At 35.2% G+C, this 17,726-nt stretch overlaps 1 protein-coding gene across 6 annotated transcripts in view; it reads left to right on the forward strand.

Annotated features, from left to right (window-relative positions):
• osa (trithorax group protein osa) overlaps positions 1 to 17,726 on the forward strand; it is a 39,376-nt gene that overhangs the window by 5,819 nt on the left and 15,831 nt on the right. For all 6 annotated transcript variants that reach the window (XM_066302094.1, XM_066302095.1, XM_066302097.1 and 3 more), the window contains exons 3-4: positions 14,794 to 14,923; positions 15,677 to 15,966. In XM_066302094.1, coding sequence (XP_066158191.1) covers positions 14,794 to 14,923; positions 15,677 to 15,966 — 420 coding nt within the window. The remainder of the gene's footprint in view (positions 1 to 14,793; positions 14,924 to 15,676; positions 15,967 to 17,726) is intronic.

The following is a 17,726-nucleotide window of genomic DNA, read 5'->3' on the forward strand; positions in this document are numbered from 1 at the left end:
TCATTGATTCTTCTCTTGAATGGCTATTTTAGGTTTTTTAATCCCAGTTCTTACAATACACAATCCCATGTATGCAACTCTTTTTATGTATTTAGAGTATGCCCGATTTTAGTCTTGTAAGGAGTTCGAATTGCAGGCAGTGTATAAGAAAATCTATCGTCTTTGATACAACTTCTATGTACGTGTATTTCAAAGTAATTAAATTTTCGATATTACATAAACCATTGCATAAAGGAGCTGTTTCCATAACTCGGAATTCCAAAACATTTGCATACATTTACCTAATATTGTTTATATTCACTCTGGCATGCAATTAGATGGACTTGACCTTTGTCAACATATCTGATTTGGTCGGTAGCACGTGCTTTGTTACGAATTCATTGTGTGGGAGTAAAGCGGAGTCCCCATAGCAAATCAAAACAGTTTGAATTGTTTTATTGTGTGTAATAATATGATTGCCAATTTTCTATTTCAATGAGAAAATTTGCAACACAATACGAATTGACGAAAGAATTTGATAAGATGTACCTCGTAAGATAATAAATAGGTAGGCTGCAAATGAACCAGTTGAAATTTATACTTAAAAAACCTCGACCGTTCATCTTGCTGAACATTATAATTTAAACAGGCAAATTTCGAGAGAGATATTAAGCATCATTCATTCATCTACGGCTACGCCAACAAGGCAGCAACTGAAGGATTTTAAGCCGTTTATTTAACTCGAAAGTCCAAAGAACGTTTCGTATTTGCTCTCCCAAGCGAAGTGCTTTCAGGTGGAGTTTTCGCCATACCGACTATTGAACCTCTTTGGTCTATTCGTTTAGGATGTCGTTTCGAATTCGCTTAGCCCAGAGTGAAACCCATTTTGTGTTACTGTAGTTCAGCTTTAAAAAGCTTAGCCAATCACAGTTCGCAATGAATTATCAGGAGGCTGAATTTCCAATGCGAAAGTGATCTAAAAATGTGCCCGGCAACAACATAGTCGTTATATTCACAGCCCTCGTACACTTCACTTTGCTGGTTCATGTTGCCGGCATTGCCAGATGGTGCTGAACGTTCTGACAAAAGGGAACTCTAATGGCATTTACATAAGTTTACTGCGAAAGGTCATTCGAAATGAAATCATGCCTGAACGAAGTGGCTGACGTCCGTTTTTCCTCTAGAGCACTTTAGCCGAGAGTCGGAGTAGCAACAATATTTTTATTAATATTTTACGTTTTTATTAACTGGAGTCATTAATATGTTGATAAAAATATGCGAAAAGCAAGACTAATAGTTCGAATATAAGACTGGAAGTAAGAGAAACCATTTACGAATAGAGGCATTTTAACACGATTTGTTCTGGTCAACATCGACAACATCGCAGTAATATTCCATGGCATCGGTTTCGAAGTTCCCTTGTGGCAAGTGATAGCAAGAACAGTGACCGGTGTTGCCAAGCACACTAAAGAGCGTACTGACATAGCACGTTATTGATTAGAAACTTGAATATGGCAACGTTGCTGGCTACACAGTACGCTGCACCGTGTTTTGCCATGGCTTACGTACTTTGAAAACACGTGGGGTTTGTAATGCTGTATACAAGACGTCCCATTTTCAACTGGAGGTTAAAAATCTGTGGATTGAGCAATTGACCACATGACTCTTATATCGGATATTACGTTGTAATTGCCTTTACTCAGGGAATTTTGAGTTGCTCCAAGTTTCAGATGTTCGGAAGTGTATTTGTGTTTGTCTTTTTTGTTCCTTTATGGTCCTTTTGCTCATTAATTGGTTTCGAGTCGGAAAAGCTGAACGAGTAATTGAAACAAATTTAAGAAGCTAAATAAATTATAATTTAGAAGCTGAAATATGTGCCAGGGGTGTTTAGCCAGATTTTATCGAAGCTCGCTGTTCCCTTCTGAATTTTATTTTCAGAGAATACGGTTTTGAGCACGAACTTTTCGCCTCTTTGGTTCTCGTCGAAAACACCGACTCCGGGAAATATTCATCTTTTTGCGCTCCGCTTTATGTACTTTCAATACGGAATATTCCCGGAAAGTTGGGTTTCTTAAAATTTCATCTTCCATTAAGTAAACAACGCAAGGGCACAGAATTCCTTGAAAATTTTGTTTTTATTTTCGCTATTCTCGGGGTTATTTACGTTTGAGATACGTTTTATTTTGATTTTACTTTAACTTGACTTACAAGACATCTTTCCGTTGCTCTAAATATATTCAATTTTTTCTCTGATTCGATTATGAAACTTTTAGAGTTACAAGACCTCTATGACTGGTATAAATTTTGCTTGTATGAATATACATACGTGAATATTTAAAGATAAGTACATTCTCGTGCTCAAAATGGTTATTTGCTCTATTAAAAATTATAAACGAAAAATGTTTGTTATTTTGTTTTTGTTGTCCCATGATAATTGTTTCCTTAACCCGAGATTCAGTAGCTGTAACATATTTTTTATAGACCATTAGAAGTGAACCCGTTTTTATGAGTCAATTAATGGCTTGTCAGAGATTCAAGTCAATAGAATTTCCTGCTGTATGGCTGAAATTTAGACAAGCAGAAAGAAGTTATGCCAGTTATCTACTTCGACAATAACGTAATGGAATTGCATTTTACAATTTTATTATGCAAATTCTCTGGGACGTTTTTGCCAGTAAATCAGCGATTATTAATCAGGTGTCCCAAAGCTTTAACAGCAACAGGGACTCCTCGGGGACTTTATTTGTTTCATTAAATATTAACTGCGGCCGCAGGACTCAATAAAACAGGACAAAGCAAAGCCGTATAAAAAGATTGCCACAATATGTTTGTATTTTCCAGGAGTTCGTCTTCTGTTTGTTTTTTTATTTATTCCAGTGGAATGCCAGCTTGACCAAAAGAAAATACTAGCCACATTCGGAAAAGGGGAAAGATTTAACCATCTAAACGACTCTCAAATATTGTGACAGATAATATTATATTCTGGTCTTGCCAGTCTTTTTGTCAATTATCCACCAGCTAATTTAGTATTCTAACGTTACGACTTTTTCTTCGTCTTTGTATTGCATCATCGTTTTGCGTAAATATATATATTTTCATGTCATAAATTGAAGTAGGGTTTATAATTCTAAACAGGTTGTTAAAAAATGTTGAAAGTAACAACGTTATGCTGGCAACGTTGTGTAGTATCAGGATAGCTGGGCCTCCTTATATTTCGAATCGTTTTGCTGTCTGCTCCTTTCAAGCGAGGCTTGGCAGTAACGTTGTTTTCATTGCCTTGTTGCCACACTGAAACATAGCCTCGCGTTGTTGCCGCAGAGTCGTTGGAAATTCTGCGCCGGCATAGAATGGTTAAGTGTGTTTTCGCGTTTTGTAAACGAATTTTTCTGTTTCTGTCATGGAATTTATGCTGAAAAGCTTGGTGAAGTGTGCTTGATATGTAGGTAAATTGCGTTTCTCCCCAGTAAAGATGTAAGTTTGTGGAAACAGATTTAAAGCTAGCATATATTAGATTTTTATGCTTTTCAAACTGTCAAGGCCGCGGTTATTTATGGGTAACCAATCAACTTGTACACGTATGTTTAACTTGTTTCTAAACTTACGCGGTTAGTCATCAGAATTTACAACGGCGGGTTATTTAGGTAGAAAAACTTCGTTACCTCTTCAGTGACGTTATATCTACCTATGAATGCACACCTTTACACTTAAAAGTAGCAGTTTATTTTGTCTATTTTTAAAAGTTGAAACAAGTGTTCAATTTTCACCTTCCTTTCAGTACCCAGAATTGGAGGGTTGAATAGAAGTCAGTGCTTACATATTGAAGCAAAATATGAGTGAATAATTACCACCCATTGTGTATGCAGTTAACTCATTTTTTTGCGATTTTTCGAAAAATTTCCTCTACAATAGAATATTTAAAAAAATTACTCTAAGAATTTTTAAATTTTAGCTTTTTTTAAAATTAAGTTTTGAATTTAATACCGTGTATACAAGTTATGTGCATATTATCAAGAAATACGTTAATGAAAAAAATATTAAATACATTGTCTTGTTTTGGATATTTCTTTATTCAGGATACGTGACTTAGTCAATTTGTATAACGTGAATAGTGAAGATTGAAAACTCATAGGCAAATTCGATTTTGATAAAAAGGGCCCCATAACAATTTCGAAAGCGGTGTGTGGTCTGGCGTTCAGAATGCGTTTGCAACGTGCCTTTCCTTTAATATTTATACGTTCAATGCTTTTGGAATTAACGTCCTAAATAATTGTTTACATTTCTCTTTACTACGTGGTTTGCGGTAGATATTTGAGATTCAGGATGAATAATGCTTTAAATCAATTTTTATCCACTCAACTTTCGAAAGTTGATCCGTTCTTTAAAATGCAATAAGAAACAAAGCTAAACCCATTCAAAAGTATACATATTTGGAAATACTCGAGTGCGGTTACTGATGGGCATATTTCGTGACGCGCTTGGCTGACGATCAATTTACCCCTTTAAAAAGCATTTTTGTGTAATTAATAATGAGAAAAACCTGATGCATTATGTTTACCGGTTGATGGACCGACTTGTTTAGCGACCACCTAGAAAATGCTTGGCGTGTGTGTATAAAACGGTCATCAATCAACGAACTTACACAGTGAACGCATATACGAGCAGCGTAAAATACTTTCACCAAATTGCCTAATAGCGGGTTTTCGTTGTTGCCCGCTAAAACGTATTTAAGATAATAAAAACATTCTTCCAATAACTATATTCCATTTATAGCACTTCCTTGTTATAATTATAAATGCGCTTAAGACCATACACAACAAGTATTTGTCTCATGTACATAAACTCAAAGATAATTAACACTGAACTTGAGGATTGCAGTAGCAATCCTGATTTCAAAACTAAACGGTCTCTTTAAACTTCCGCTGCAAGCTAATTTATTGGGTTTAGGTTCAGGGTTTTTTTCTTAATGGGTCTTCCTAGTTTATTTTTAAATAAAATTGCTCCGCGTAAGTACTCTCGGTAATTAACATCTTCAGTCTAAACATACCTTAATTACGTTTATTAGGGACTTGTTTTTTTGTTCCGCCAGACACCTGTATTATCACATTGACGAGACCCGACTAGGGTGCGATGACACGACCCTCCTCAATAAATCCCCCCAAATTTTCTTGCTTGACTGGTCTTCTGTCCAATATTAAATTTGACCCTCCGCTGCGGCCCGCACCCTTCATAATAGATCGCTCCATCATTCGAACAAAATTTAAAGAAGAGTGCTCGCTAACAATTTCTCCGTGGGGTTGTAGAGGACGAAATATCTATGGCCAGCAGTAAGAAGAGAAAACAGAAGAAAAATTAAGTTCAATACATCTGCGTATAAAAATTCTGCTGCTCAGCAGGTGCCTGGCAGCAAAGTCCAACAGTTAGAATTTGATGTTTAAGTTATAAATCTATTGAGTTATCGGTAATATGAGCGGTGGCCTAACGATAACTAACTGAACAATTTGTTTTTCTAAAATTAAACTTGAAAAGCCTTCCATTTTGCTTGGTAGCCAGAAATTTTCTCCTCATACCTTATAGTTCTTAATAGGTCGGTGGCATGCATAAACTGACATTTATAGTTTAGAACCGCAGTACTGAGGTAAAAATAACCAAATTTAGCATTGTGTTATATGGATGTTCTTCGAGGAAAAACATTAGCCTGAGGTAAATCCAGGATCAAGGGCTATGCGTTGTAAACGTATCCTGGCAATTTCCAATTTGTTTGTATAACCGTACTGACAAAATAAAAAATCATTCTCTCAGATAATGAGGTTTTTCTCCTTCGTTGGCGGGGTATCCTATGAATGACTCCTCTGAATATTCCTCGAATGAGAACAGCATCCTGTCTGAAGGCTCTTTTAAAAGCACCTTAAAAGTTAATTTATTTGTCTATGCAACATTTGATTTTTATGTCATTATTCCCAAAATCATTCTTATCCTTTTATGGCGTGAAGAGTAGTGTTAATATAACAAACATTCTCTTTCAGCATCCACTAAGTAAATAACGTAGTAGTATTTACTTAGTGAGTACATTGTTTACAGTTCGGCCAGCAGTGAGCAGATTCACGGTCTTACTACCATTATAAAATGCAAATCGTTTGCACCAGACATTATTTATTATGTAAAAATGCGAGCGTTATAAACGGTACGATTAAACTGTTACATAATCAGTTCCCTGACCTTGCCACAGTTAACTTTATCTGTATACTTTAGTCAATTATAATGTCCGGTTTGGCTCATTGTACGCTCGGTTGGATTTTACATTTCGTATTCCATTCAGGCCTCTATTTTCAAATACCCTCTAATTAAATCCGGCTCCATCAGGGGTTCTGTAGATGATGTATCTTGCTTATGTTCTGTATGGTTCTTTTTTGCCTTATCTTTTCAATCATGTGTGATTTAAAATGATAATGTGTTGTGCATTGCTATGTTATTTCACCTCATAAAAAATGGCACACAACAACCATCTGCAGATTGTTGAATTCTCCAGTGCAAATTCTTTTATGATCAGTGAATTCCAACTACCTTATTGATTAAAAAACAAGTATATATTTTCTTGGATAACAATTTAATTCGTATTCTATAGTTAATTCAGTTCCGTTTAGCTATTCATATACCTTATTGAATCCATGTAAATGTCTTGGGGCTCGGGTTGTATATGTAGATCCCGTTAAACCTAATTCAATTTGCTTTTGTGACGTGTTTAAGCAGAATACAATGATTCGGTTTGGAACTGTGCGTGTTTTATTAACATGTTAAATGACTTACCCACATAGCTAAAGGCCGTTAAAGAAGCATTTTGCATCCCCAACGTACATCGAAGAACTTTCTTATGTCCCTGACGTTTCTAGGTTATTGCCTTCTAATTCTAGATAAACATACAGCTGATCTGCTTTTCACACTTCATTAAATCGGAATCGACATTTGGTATAAATTTGATGCCAAAGTCGTTGAATAATGATAAAATAATTGCGCAATAAAATGCAGTTCCTAGAGGTAGGAATAGCCTCAAGCTCTTCCTACTTTCAGTGAATCCTTGAGGTTAAAATTAAGACAATCTGTTGGATCCGATATGTTTCTTGTTTTATGTTTTTAGCTAGGGCAAACAACAAAGACAGACAGTGAGCCAAGTGCATGTAATTATCATATTTATGTAATAACAACTATCATAACCAAACAGAAAATAGATTACGTACTTGTTTTAAATAAAGATTTTTGATTACTGTCTGATAACGACTGTAAGCTAAATATAGATCAAAGGTTGTAATTTTTTAAGATTTATTTTGGCGGCAGTCCGTTAACCTTAACAACTGATATGTACACAAAAACAAAAATAGATCTCAAACTGGATTTATTTCATGAACTCATAAATCTTAGAAAACTTTCTAGTACAAGCAATAAACGTTCATCTTGACTCGTCACACATATCATAACCATTATTTATTAAATTTTATCAACAGTGTTTTGAATTCATCTTTAATTACGCAATGGAATCGTTTTTGCATGTATTCCCTAAGATTTCGAGAATGTATTTGTCCTTATAAAAAGGGCAATTTTTTTTGTCTGTTGGATTCACCATATTTGCAAAACAAAATTATTTTCTTTTGGTTAGGGCTTCCTAAAAATGCCTTTATTTTGTCAACTTTTTTAAATGTTTTAGATTTTTTTCAAATGTTTTCATCCTTTATAATTTCATATCCGTAACAAGCTATTTGCTAAATTATCTCAAAAAATACTTAATTTTTTGCCCCCTTTTTCCATTTCTGGAATAAAACCAATCTTTAAACCACAACAAAGTCTTACATCGAACTTGTTCAATCGGTAATGGTAATAAAACAAATTGTTGGATTTCTTCTACATAACGTCTTATGTAGGGCTATTTGCATGCTGTCTGATGATTTCTAAAGGCACGAAACCGGTAACGGTTTGGCCTGAGATTCTGTGTTCATCGCACCGCAATATGGAAGGTTTCTTAACATAGATTTAGTAGAAATTCTTTGAACAGAGGGTTACAAATGTATTAACCTCTTTTGATCCAAAAACTAAGAGTTTTACTTTTGTTTATAAGATATGGCTTACCTAAATGAAAGTTTTCCAACTAATCCTTAAACGAATGTCGGTTAGTGTGAATCGATTCCAATGCTGGTTGTTGTGCTAATTGTCAGTTTAATGAGGCTTATCGCCTACAGTTCCAATACATAAAATTCGTCTTTCACTGATTACTGTGAGCCCATGTATTAATAAACCCAAAAAGACCTTATTACTTCCTTTACGGCTATCCACGACAGAATACTTTGCCCGCTTAATACCAAAATGATTCAGCTCTCGTAAAACAGTAAAATTACCTGTGTATCCGCGAAACCCGTCTTGCCGTTTTAGGTATGAATGAGAAGCTTGTAAAATCGGCATTCAAAGTTATTATTAATTCGACTTGGCTGGCTCATCCGGCTCATTGAGAAAACATGGGAACCTGCCTTTTTTCCTCCATTCCATTCAATTTAATGAGATAGTTGCATTAGTGATGAATGTACAAAAACCTGCAATAAATTTATTTCAAATGTAGTGTTCAAGGAAACAAAATTTTCTGTGATGCCCGGTTACTAACTGATAAATTGCCCATATCGAAAGATCTTGTAAAACTCTGGGACATAAACATAAAATCCCTTACTTTTACAATTCATGCAGCTGACTTTATGCTCATCGAAAAGTTTTATTATACCATGAAGTAAAAATGCATTTTATCTTGAAACCTTTTGCTTTGTGGAGTTGCTTGTCGGCTATATGCACTTTCAACTCGACTTTCGTTTATTATTCATTTTATATTATGTATCCTGTAGATCAACAGGTATCTTTCCAAGTAAATATAGAAAGTTTCTTGGAACTATAAATCGATTTTACATAAACTTTACCCAACTCTTTGAAGATATATTTTTCGTCTTGCTCTGGTCCATGTGGTGTTTTATTGTATTTGCAATACTCTCACTACGAGTGGGAAATATCTGACCTACTTTAGGGTTTTAAGTTTGCTTGTTTACGTCAGTAGGTAACATCTGTAAGAGGGGATTAAGCCCCGTAATGGTATTGTAAGAACTGTTTACTTTGCAACTACAGTGCCTTTATTCCTAATAGCTTGTCGGCCATTCCACAAGTAAATGCTTTTTTTTATGACTGTTAATCCTGTGTTTTTAAATTATATTTATGTTTATGTACCTATAGCAATTCAAAATTCACTTAGAGATAGTACAAAGTGGCTTTGAAGCGAGCCGACTTATAAAACTCGCAACGCATATCTTATTGGCAAGGGTTCAATGTGGACTCATAACATTGTTCTCAAATTTCAAAACAAATTTATCAACAGTTTAGCCTCGGTGAAGAAGCCAAGCAGGTTGATATCCAAGAATATTAGAGCTGGAGATCAAAACATACATATGGGAAGAGTCACTGGTATACGCAACCAATATATGCCAAGGCCAAATGTTCACCTTTACGATTTAAATATGCAATTCATTTTCTGCACCACAAACATGAGAGTGAGACATATTTGGAAATTGCGTGCGATCAGATTGTTTTGTATAAAAGTTTTAAGAATTGCGGTTTCTGGCGGAGATATAGTTATTTCGCATTGCTAGTAACGTCACTCCTAATTTCTTTATGGAGTTACGTTAAGTATAATTCTTCATCTAATTTGAAGTGTAATGTATTTTTTAGACATGCTACTTAGCAATGAGCAAACAGGTTATTAGAGTATCAAATAGGACTTAACACCGGCAACAAATGTGTAGCGGGCTAGTCACATTGTCAAGTTGTTTTTTTACTGATAAATTTAAACATTCCAGTAAGTCTATTTACGTAGCATAGCTTGATTTTTAATATTTACTTCCCCAGTAATTATAAAATTATACTAACCTGTTAATACCGATATGAGTAAAGAAAGTTTAGTATGAGCTCAAGACAACAATATTGCTAAAAGGGCTTTTTCTCTAAGTACGTTTACGTGTTTGAACAGATATATCTCACTGCTCGTAAGACGTTAACGGTACACTACTTATGTCAGGTTAATTAAATTTTTCAAAGGCACATGGGTAATGGGTTCAACAATTTAAAATTTTCTGAAACATTTTCTAGAATAAAGAGTGTTATCTGCTGACAGTTTAATATTCTTTCAGTTAAGGCTTCGCAGGAACAGCATTAAAGAAAATAATACGGAACTTAATCTAATTAGCAATGATGGGACAAGACAAAGGGAATTTTTAAATTGTGAACATGTAATGTCAACGCAAAGGAAGCATATATACAGTAGCACTTACTATTTCCCATTGAAACAAGCTTTTATAGTTTTCACGATACCTATACATGTACGTTCAATTTGACCACACTGTATCTTTCTGATAGTTAGAGTGAACGTCGTAATATAATCAATACAATAACAACTCTTGGAATACGGTTTGAACCACATGGAATATTAAATCATATTGCCATAGCCCCCAGTTATAAGACCGCATTCGAGCACAAGTCGGAACCCTGAGTATACACAATCGTTAAAAACCCACAACAGTAAAATAAATAAAACCAGCTCACCGTGTGTTTTCTGCCTGTTATGTAATCATAAATAAATTTCTGCAGGTGGCACATTGTTCCGTAACTTGCTCGGTATAATATGTAAAGCGTATTGCTTTTATATGGGTCTGTATATATATAAAATTTCAAACCTTGTTTTGTATACACTCGGGCGACCTATATAAATTGAGTGAGACTCGGGTAGGTCAGGCAACAGGTCCTAAGTCATTTGTGACTAATGACGTTTATAATAAAGCAAGCCTTTACGGAGGACTGAGACAGGAATCCTATACCCCATTAGAGGCACATAAATTTCCCTGTTTAAAGGTTGGGCCCCACTAACTTTGCCTGATCGACATTTTGATTGCATAAGTAGCAGTTTAAACGGTAATTAACCATTCTTGATTTTCGCCAAGAAGTTGGAGACTTCAAGAAAGTTCTAGTTCCGTAGTTTCCATCAAATTTCCCTTCATTTACCTTGCAATATCAAAGCACGTACTTTCTAGTAAGTATGTAAGTATGTTTACTTTGAAACTGTTCCTTTGAGGTCGACACCCTTTGAATCCATTATTCTATTTCATACCAGCCATTCGGGTTATCGCATTACGTAGTAAACTGGATTAAGGGGACTTCTCAGCGTAGATATAGCGTTAAATTAAAATTGCAATGACTTTTTTATATGCTCCTTGAGCCTTCTTCATTCTTAGCCTGCTCTAAATGGCTTTTATGCAATATATATACCGTCAAGGAAACTAATGCTATTTTGACGATGCACAATGTACAGTTAAATATCAATGTATTTTCTACTTTGTTACAAACTTATATCTCGATATCTCATCTATGAATATCAGATGTAAGGCTGTTACAAGTACTTAGCAATCCACGTAAACAAAATATCCTTCGTTGGATCTATTGTCTCTTGCAACATGTTTGCAGAATCAAAATTCTTAGCCTAATTAATAGGCCCTAAGGTTAGTGCGAAACATTTTGATTTGGCCCTCGTTACCATACGAGTGTAGCGTAGTGGTTGGCTATATTACGCGTTTAACAATTTAAAAGTTAATTACTCCGTGGAATGCCCAAAGCCCCAAATTAGCGATTTCCTTTATCAAAGGGTACGTATATATATATATATATATATGTATATATGTATATATATTGTTGGGATATTAGAGGATTTCGGTGGCGAAAAATATATATTTAAGGTAATTCCAAACCAAACCGAATTTAAATGTATACCCACCTCGGGTTCAATGGCCTTTTTAACTCCTTTCAACACCTTATTTATATACCTGACGATGTCCATTGTAGGATGAGTGGAATGTCATAATGAGGTGCAACTGTGTAAAAATTATGGTCTGAACTAAAGGAACCTGCGACCTATAATTCATTCAAAAACAGGTTCGATGCAGTCCTAATTCCGTTGGTCATCCGAAAAGAAAGCCCTAAACTGTGTCAAGGCCGTTGAAGGCCGAAGGAAGGATATTAAAAGGGAATAATGGGCTTCTTTAACGGATTAAAATCGATAAAAACGAGTTACAATATAGGTGCATTCGTTTGTGTAATAGCAATAGTAGAAACGGCTTATTCCATTTCAGTCATATTTTAAAACATACCAAATTAAATTATGCTTTTGTGGATAATACGGATGAACACAAGAACAGAGCCCTCTTGTGTATAAATCAGCATTTTATGCATAAATGGAGTATATAGAGGTTATATGCTTGATCGAAACGTTTCATGAGCATTTTATTTCATTTACGAGAGCTTCTCATTAAAGTTATTACTGTTTTAAAATCGACGCTTTAGGAGTAAAATCCGCAGGAAATTAATTAGCTTTTTCGGAATATAAAATGTTACGTCTTTGGAACCTAACAGTAGCGCATTATTCACTACCGTTGGCTTTACCTACTCATTGCAGTATTTTGTTCCATAATGAATCCCTTATTTGTAAGTCATATATTCATTAGCTAATTTTGTACGTAATACTTCAAATGTACGTTCACAAGAAACCCTATGCATCTAAGTGTTATCTAGAAGTTAATTGTTATTGAAAACCTATATATATTGCTGCGGTGTTCCATTTCAAACAAAATTAGTTAACGTTTAGAACGCCCTTTAAAAATCAACTGCGATTTAGGGGATGAGGTAACTAACATTTAGAGCCGCAACGCGCAGTTGCGGGCTAAAATCGATAAATGATTTAGGACAGCGTAAGTGCTATCACACAGTTTCGTTACAGGGCGTCTCAAGTTAATTTAATAGGCTTTGTCTGAACATTTAGCACTTATCTACAACCCAACCATCAGAATAAAAAATTATTCATAGGAATGTAGTTCCCTCGTTGGCTGTTATTTTCAAGGGTACATGTTGGGGCTCCAGGAGAATTATTTTACTGCTGGTTTCTCAAAGAGGACTCATTTAATTTTAACTATTCCAGACCAGTGGGAGGTTATTTCACGTTTGCGGATGTAAATCTATCAATGAAGCTTCGTGAAAAAGCCTAGGAATTTTCGTTTCGAACTATGCGTTCAGTTTCCCATGAAAAAAAAATCGAACAGTACACATAGGCTCAGAAATAATCCTAAACTTTTCCGCTATTTGTCATAGTATAAATTTTCCAATCATGGCAGAAATTTAAAATAATGTTTAAAATACAAATTTGACCAATAATTTGTCACACTAACCTGGTCATACGCATTGACATAATTAGATGTTTTGATGATCGAATTATAAATCATTATGGACATTGACACTGTAATTAACGTTTCATTCATTTCACCACACATCAATAATAAACGCGGCGTCTGCACCATTTTGTGTTAGGGAAGGTGAAATATGGCTTTAATTACTACTAAACATTGAATTACACGTAGTAAATGTTTATTAATGTACCTTCAAATACCATATTAATTAATACCTCCCATTGCTTGTACAGACGGATTTCGGAGTTAATTTTGTACCGATTATATGTCTGAATATCTATCGATTTAATTAATATCGCTGTACGTTACATAGGAAGGAGATTGAAGGTCAAAAGGAATAATTAATTTGCCGGAATGAAGCATTCATGGCTGTAGAGTTTATGTTGCACTTGGTAGTTCAACAGAATTTACATAGCTCGTCTTGTTGGTTCGAAAACTTTTATTTAGAATTAATTTAAATTGAAATGGAATTGGTAGATAGTGGAAATGGTATCTACGATTGAACAAAATTTATTCGGTCTTAAAATTCGCCAGATGTGTCACAAACAATGTCTTGAGATTTCCTATAAAATAAATAGGATTCTAAAAGTGTCTCAGTTTACGAGATGGAATACTGTAAAGTTGAGCTGTATGCTGCTATTTACATTTAGAAAGGTTGCGAACTGCTGGACGTATTTTGAGTTATAAGGAAATGCCACACCAAAGAGGAGAAAAAGGGGGAGAATGTTGATGTATGTGTTCATTATTAATACAGTAGTGTAAATCGAAATTTAGTGCAACGTGCGATATATGTTTCCTAACTTGTTGAACCTATTTAACACATATTTTTATTATTATCATTGCTTCTCGATTTGACATAAAAAAGCTAAATCTTCGGGAGTAAAGCTCTAGGCAGTAACTCATAAATATTTACCGGTTTGTACGACCGCTTCCCTACGTTTTATTAACACATAAACTTAGCAAATAAAATCCAACCTTAACTTCTTGAAACTTTGTAGTTTACGACATTTAACGAGAATATGTAATACGGCTTGAATGGCTGAACTGGTTTGTATAAAGACGTATTTATTGTTAATCATTAAAGCTATACGAATTGTAGGCAACGAGATCACCCATACCCATAAGTCGGCAAAAAGAACATTGAAAGGGGTTCAATGCCACCAATTACCCGTTACAAATGTGGCCACGACGAGCCATTCAAGATTATCACACAGACCCCATAAAACTAAATGAAAAATCAACTGTTGCAGTGTAATACGGTGTTTGTCCCTTTTCGACCATTAAGGGCAGATTTTCGGAATGAACCTGTTCTGCTGTTATTATGTTAATGGCTCAGCATGTGACCAGTAGACGATTGTGGGTGCACTTGTTTCGTTGCCATTGTTACTCATACATATTTCATATAGCGCAAGGTGCAATGTGTAAACGACTTTTGGGGAAGGAGCGCCACGAAAAGGAGTTTATATTGGATTTTGAAATGAAGCGCAGTGATTTATATCGTGTTTTCTTGTTGCAGGATCTTAGTGGGGGCAATAGCAACGATAGCTCAGGCGGTCCAGCCCCAGGAACCCCAAATTCTCAGGGTATGCGACCAACTCCTTCACCGACAGGGTCAACAGGGTCTAGGTCTATGTCTCCTGCTGTCGGTAAGTAATGGATTTAATTGATAAATCCGTTGTGTGTTTAACCAGATGATTTTAATAAGTCGTAAATATGTAGTGGACCGACCTTGAGATGCTCACGACCGGAATGAGTATTGCATTACGTAATTCGGTAAATGAAACCGCTTATCTTTACGTAATGTTCTCCTTAATCCAGAAATAAACAATTCATACAGTTTTTTGGCATAGATTACTAATCGTTTATAGCGATCTAATTGAATGTTTTTAATATACTAAGTAACCTCATGCTTTCTTCGATTTTTTTATTCAAATTAAATTTAGTCTGTACGTGTGTTCCATGATGTGTTGTGTAAGTTTAAAGGCCGTATCGTTAATAACATGCAAAAAAAGTCTTACATATTATCCCTTATCTGTCCTATATACATATTATATCGTCCATTTAGCCGTTCTTACCAAGTCACATCGAATTGATCAGGTTCGTAGTGCATTATTGGAGTCCCGAGACCTGAAATATCGGCATATTCTTCATCCCAGAAATGCGCGATAGTAGCAAAATGCCTGCGCGGTAACTGACCTCTATGAGAATTTATTGACATCTAAACCAAAATATTTAAACAAATGGTTAGTGGTGGATATAAAAACGGTTACAGGTCGATAAGCATGGCAGGTTTTTTGCTTAAAATGATCCCAAGAATAGGTCCCTTAAATGGGTACAGTATGTCTTGCAATGCCCTGTATAGATAAGTTCTTAACATTAACCTTCTTGTACGTCTTCAGGTCAAAACATTCCTATGCCTCCACGACCATCCAGTAGTCAGTCCGACGGAGGAAGTGGAGGAAGTAGTGGAGGTGGGGTGCCAGCAAGGATGAGCCATTCACCAATGCCTCCAGGACCCGGCGGTTACGGTCCTCCAAACCAGCAGCCACCGCACCCTGGCCCTTATAAGGGTATGGTACCAGGACCTGCTGGGACTCCCCAAAATTCACCGCAAATGCCACTGTACCCACACCAACCGGGGCAGTACCCTGTGCAAACTGGAGGATATCCTCCTCGACCGCCTGGAAATGTGAGTAGCTTTAATATAACGTTTATTAGCCATGTAGCGAGGGAGAACAAATCAATCTTCTTTGTGTTAGAGGCATTAATAATCTTGTTTAGTCGTAAATTGTAATGTTTGACAGTTTCCTATCTTGGCATAATTTATTGCTAAGTACAATGTATTCATGTTGAGGTGGATTAGATGCAAGTCCTAATTAAAGGTTCAACAAAGTAAAGTTTATTCAAGAGCGATTCCGGCACTTCACACGACATACTTTACTTAAAACTCGTTAAATCCTCAGTTTTTTGACTTACCAGTTTTTTTTTTATTTTGAGACACCCGGTAGGTACACACATTGCTGTTGCAACTATTCGCAATACATTTTTAAATTCTTTTCTGTGACGATTTTTTGCAAATTAGTTAGCTATTCATCTGATTCGACTTCATGCTTCTTTATATAGGTATCTTAATAACATCGAATTAGAGAATGAATTGGACAATTTCCATTCCATTTTCTCAAATAGATCGAAATAATGCAAAACGTTGAACTTTTGAACTGAATCCTTCTAAATTTTTAAAGGTACGTTGTAAGCAACGTACAATAAACCATTTCTAGATGGTGTAAAGAGTACGACCCCATAAAATCGAAAACTTTGATATCCTATATGACATACTTAAAATTAAAATAAGACTCTTTCAAGTTTTCCTACTATAAACTGAGTCACGTGTATACTTCTGAAGCTAAAAGTGTTTGGCAAATTGTTTTAAGATGTAACTTGCATCTTGGAATTCACTGTACCTGAAAAGTGGGAAGCTCAGATAAAGTTTGTCAGTGTTTACGCGTGTGAAAGTTTGCGTGTGTATAATAGAAACTTTCCCGTTCGATGAAACTGAAAGTTATCAAAGTTCCGTAAACAAGCACCGGCACTTTTGTGGGCAAAATTATTCATGGTATATAGAATGTTAAGAACGAACGATCCTTGCTTCTTGTGAATCTCTCGGACTTCACACTAATAGAAATCAGTTTAGAGATAAACTGTTCTCATACATAAATTTACTCAGTTAGTAGTACAAATACTTGAACAAATCTAATTGCTTAGTAGCAACAAAAATCCATTATAATTGCAGTATACCTTAACTATAATTGATTTTTAACAGTGGAGTGTCAATATTAAGCATTTGTGAAATATTCAATTATTTTGAATGTCTAGTTGAGAAAGAACGGAAACTAATTGCTGGTTTTGATTAAGAACTTGCCAGCGTTTCAACGAAAAATAAAACGATTCTCCTCAAAAATTTAAACAAACTTATTTAAATATCAATATGATACTTAAACAGGTGAAAATACTAAATCTGTTTGCATGAAACTACTTGAGATTGTAGATTTTTACCATTGAATTCTTTCTCTATGGCTTTAAAAATAATATTTCTCTCTTACGACTTTAAAAATAATTATGTAAATCCAGTCACGGTTACCATATTGTGGAACTGAATAAAAACGGACACCCGTCGATTCTAAAATTGATTGCGGCAATAAATTTGACAGCAGAAATACTTAGTTGTTGTTACATTCTGTTCAAACATCCTGGAGGCTATTTATTATTCGGGTGTCGCAGCATTTTTCTTATACCTTAGTGTGAAGGGAAAATAGATTATGCATGTGTAGGAATACACATTTATTCGTGTAACGTTAGGTTTTGCTTTTGTACGTGGATGCATACCTTTTATTAAGATCGATCGATTGGAAAACGTACTTTTCTTTCCAATAAAACTTAGAAAACGACTAC

Source organism: Euwallacea fornicatus, chromosome 3 (assembly GCF_040115645.1).
Source record: "Euwallacea fornicatus isolate EFF26 chromosome 3, ASM4011564v1, whole genome shotgun sequence".
Taxonomy (NCBI): Eukaryota; Metazoa; Arthropoda; class Insecta; order Coleoptera; family Curculionidae; genus Euwallacea; species Euwallacea fornicatus.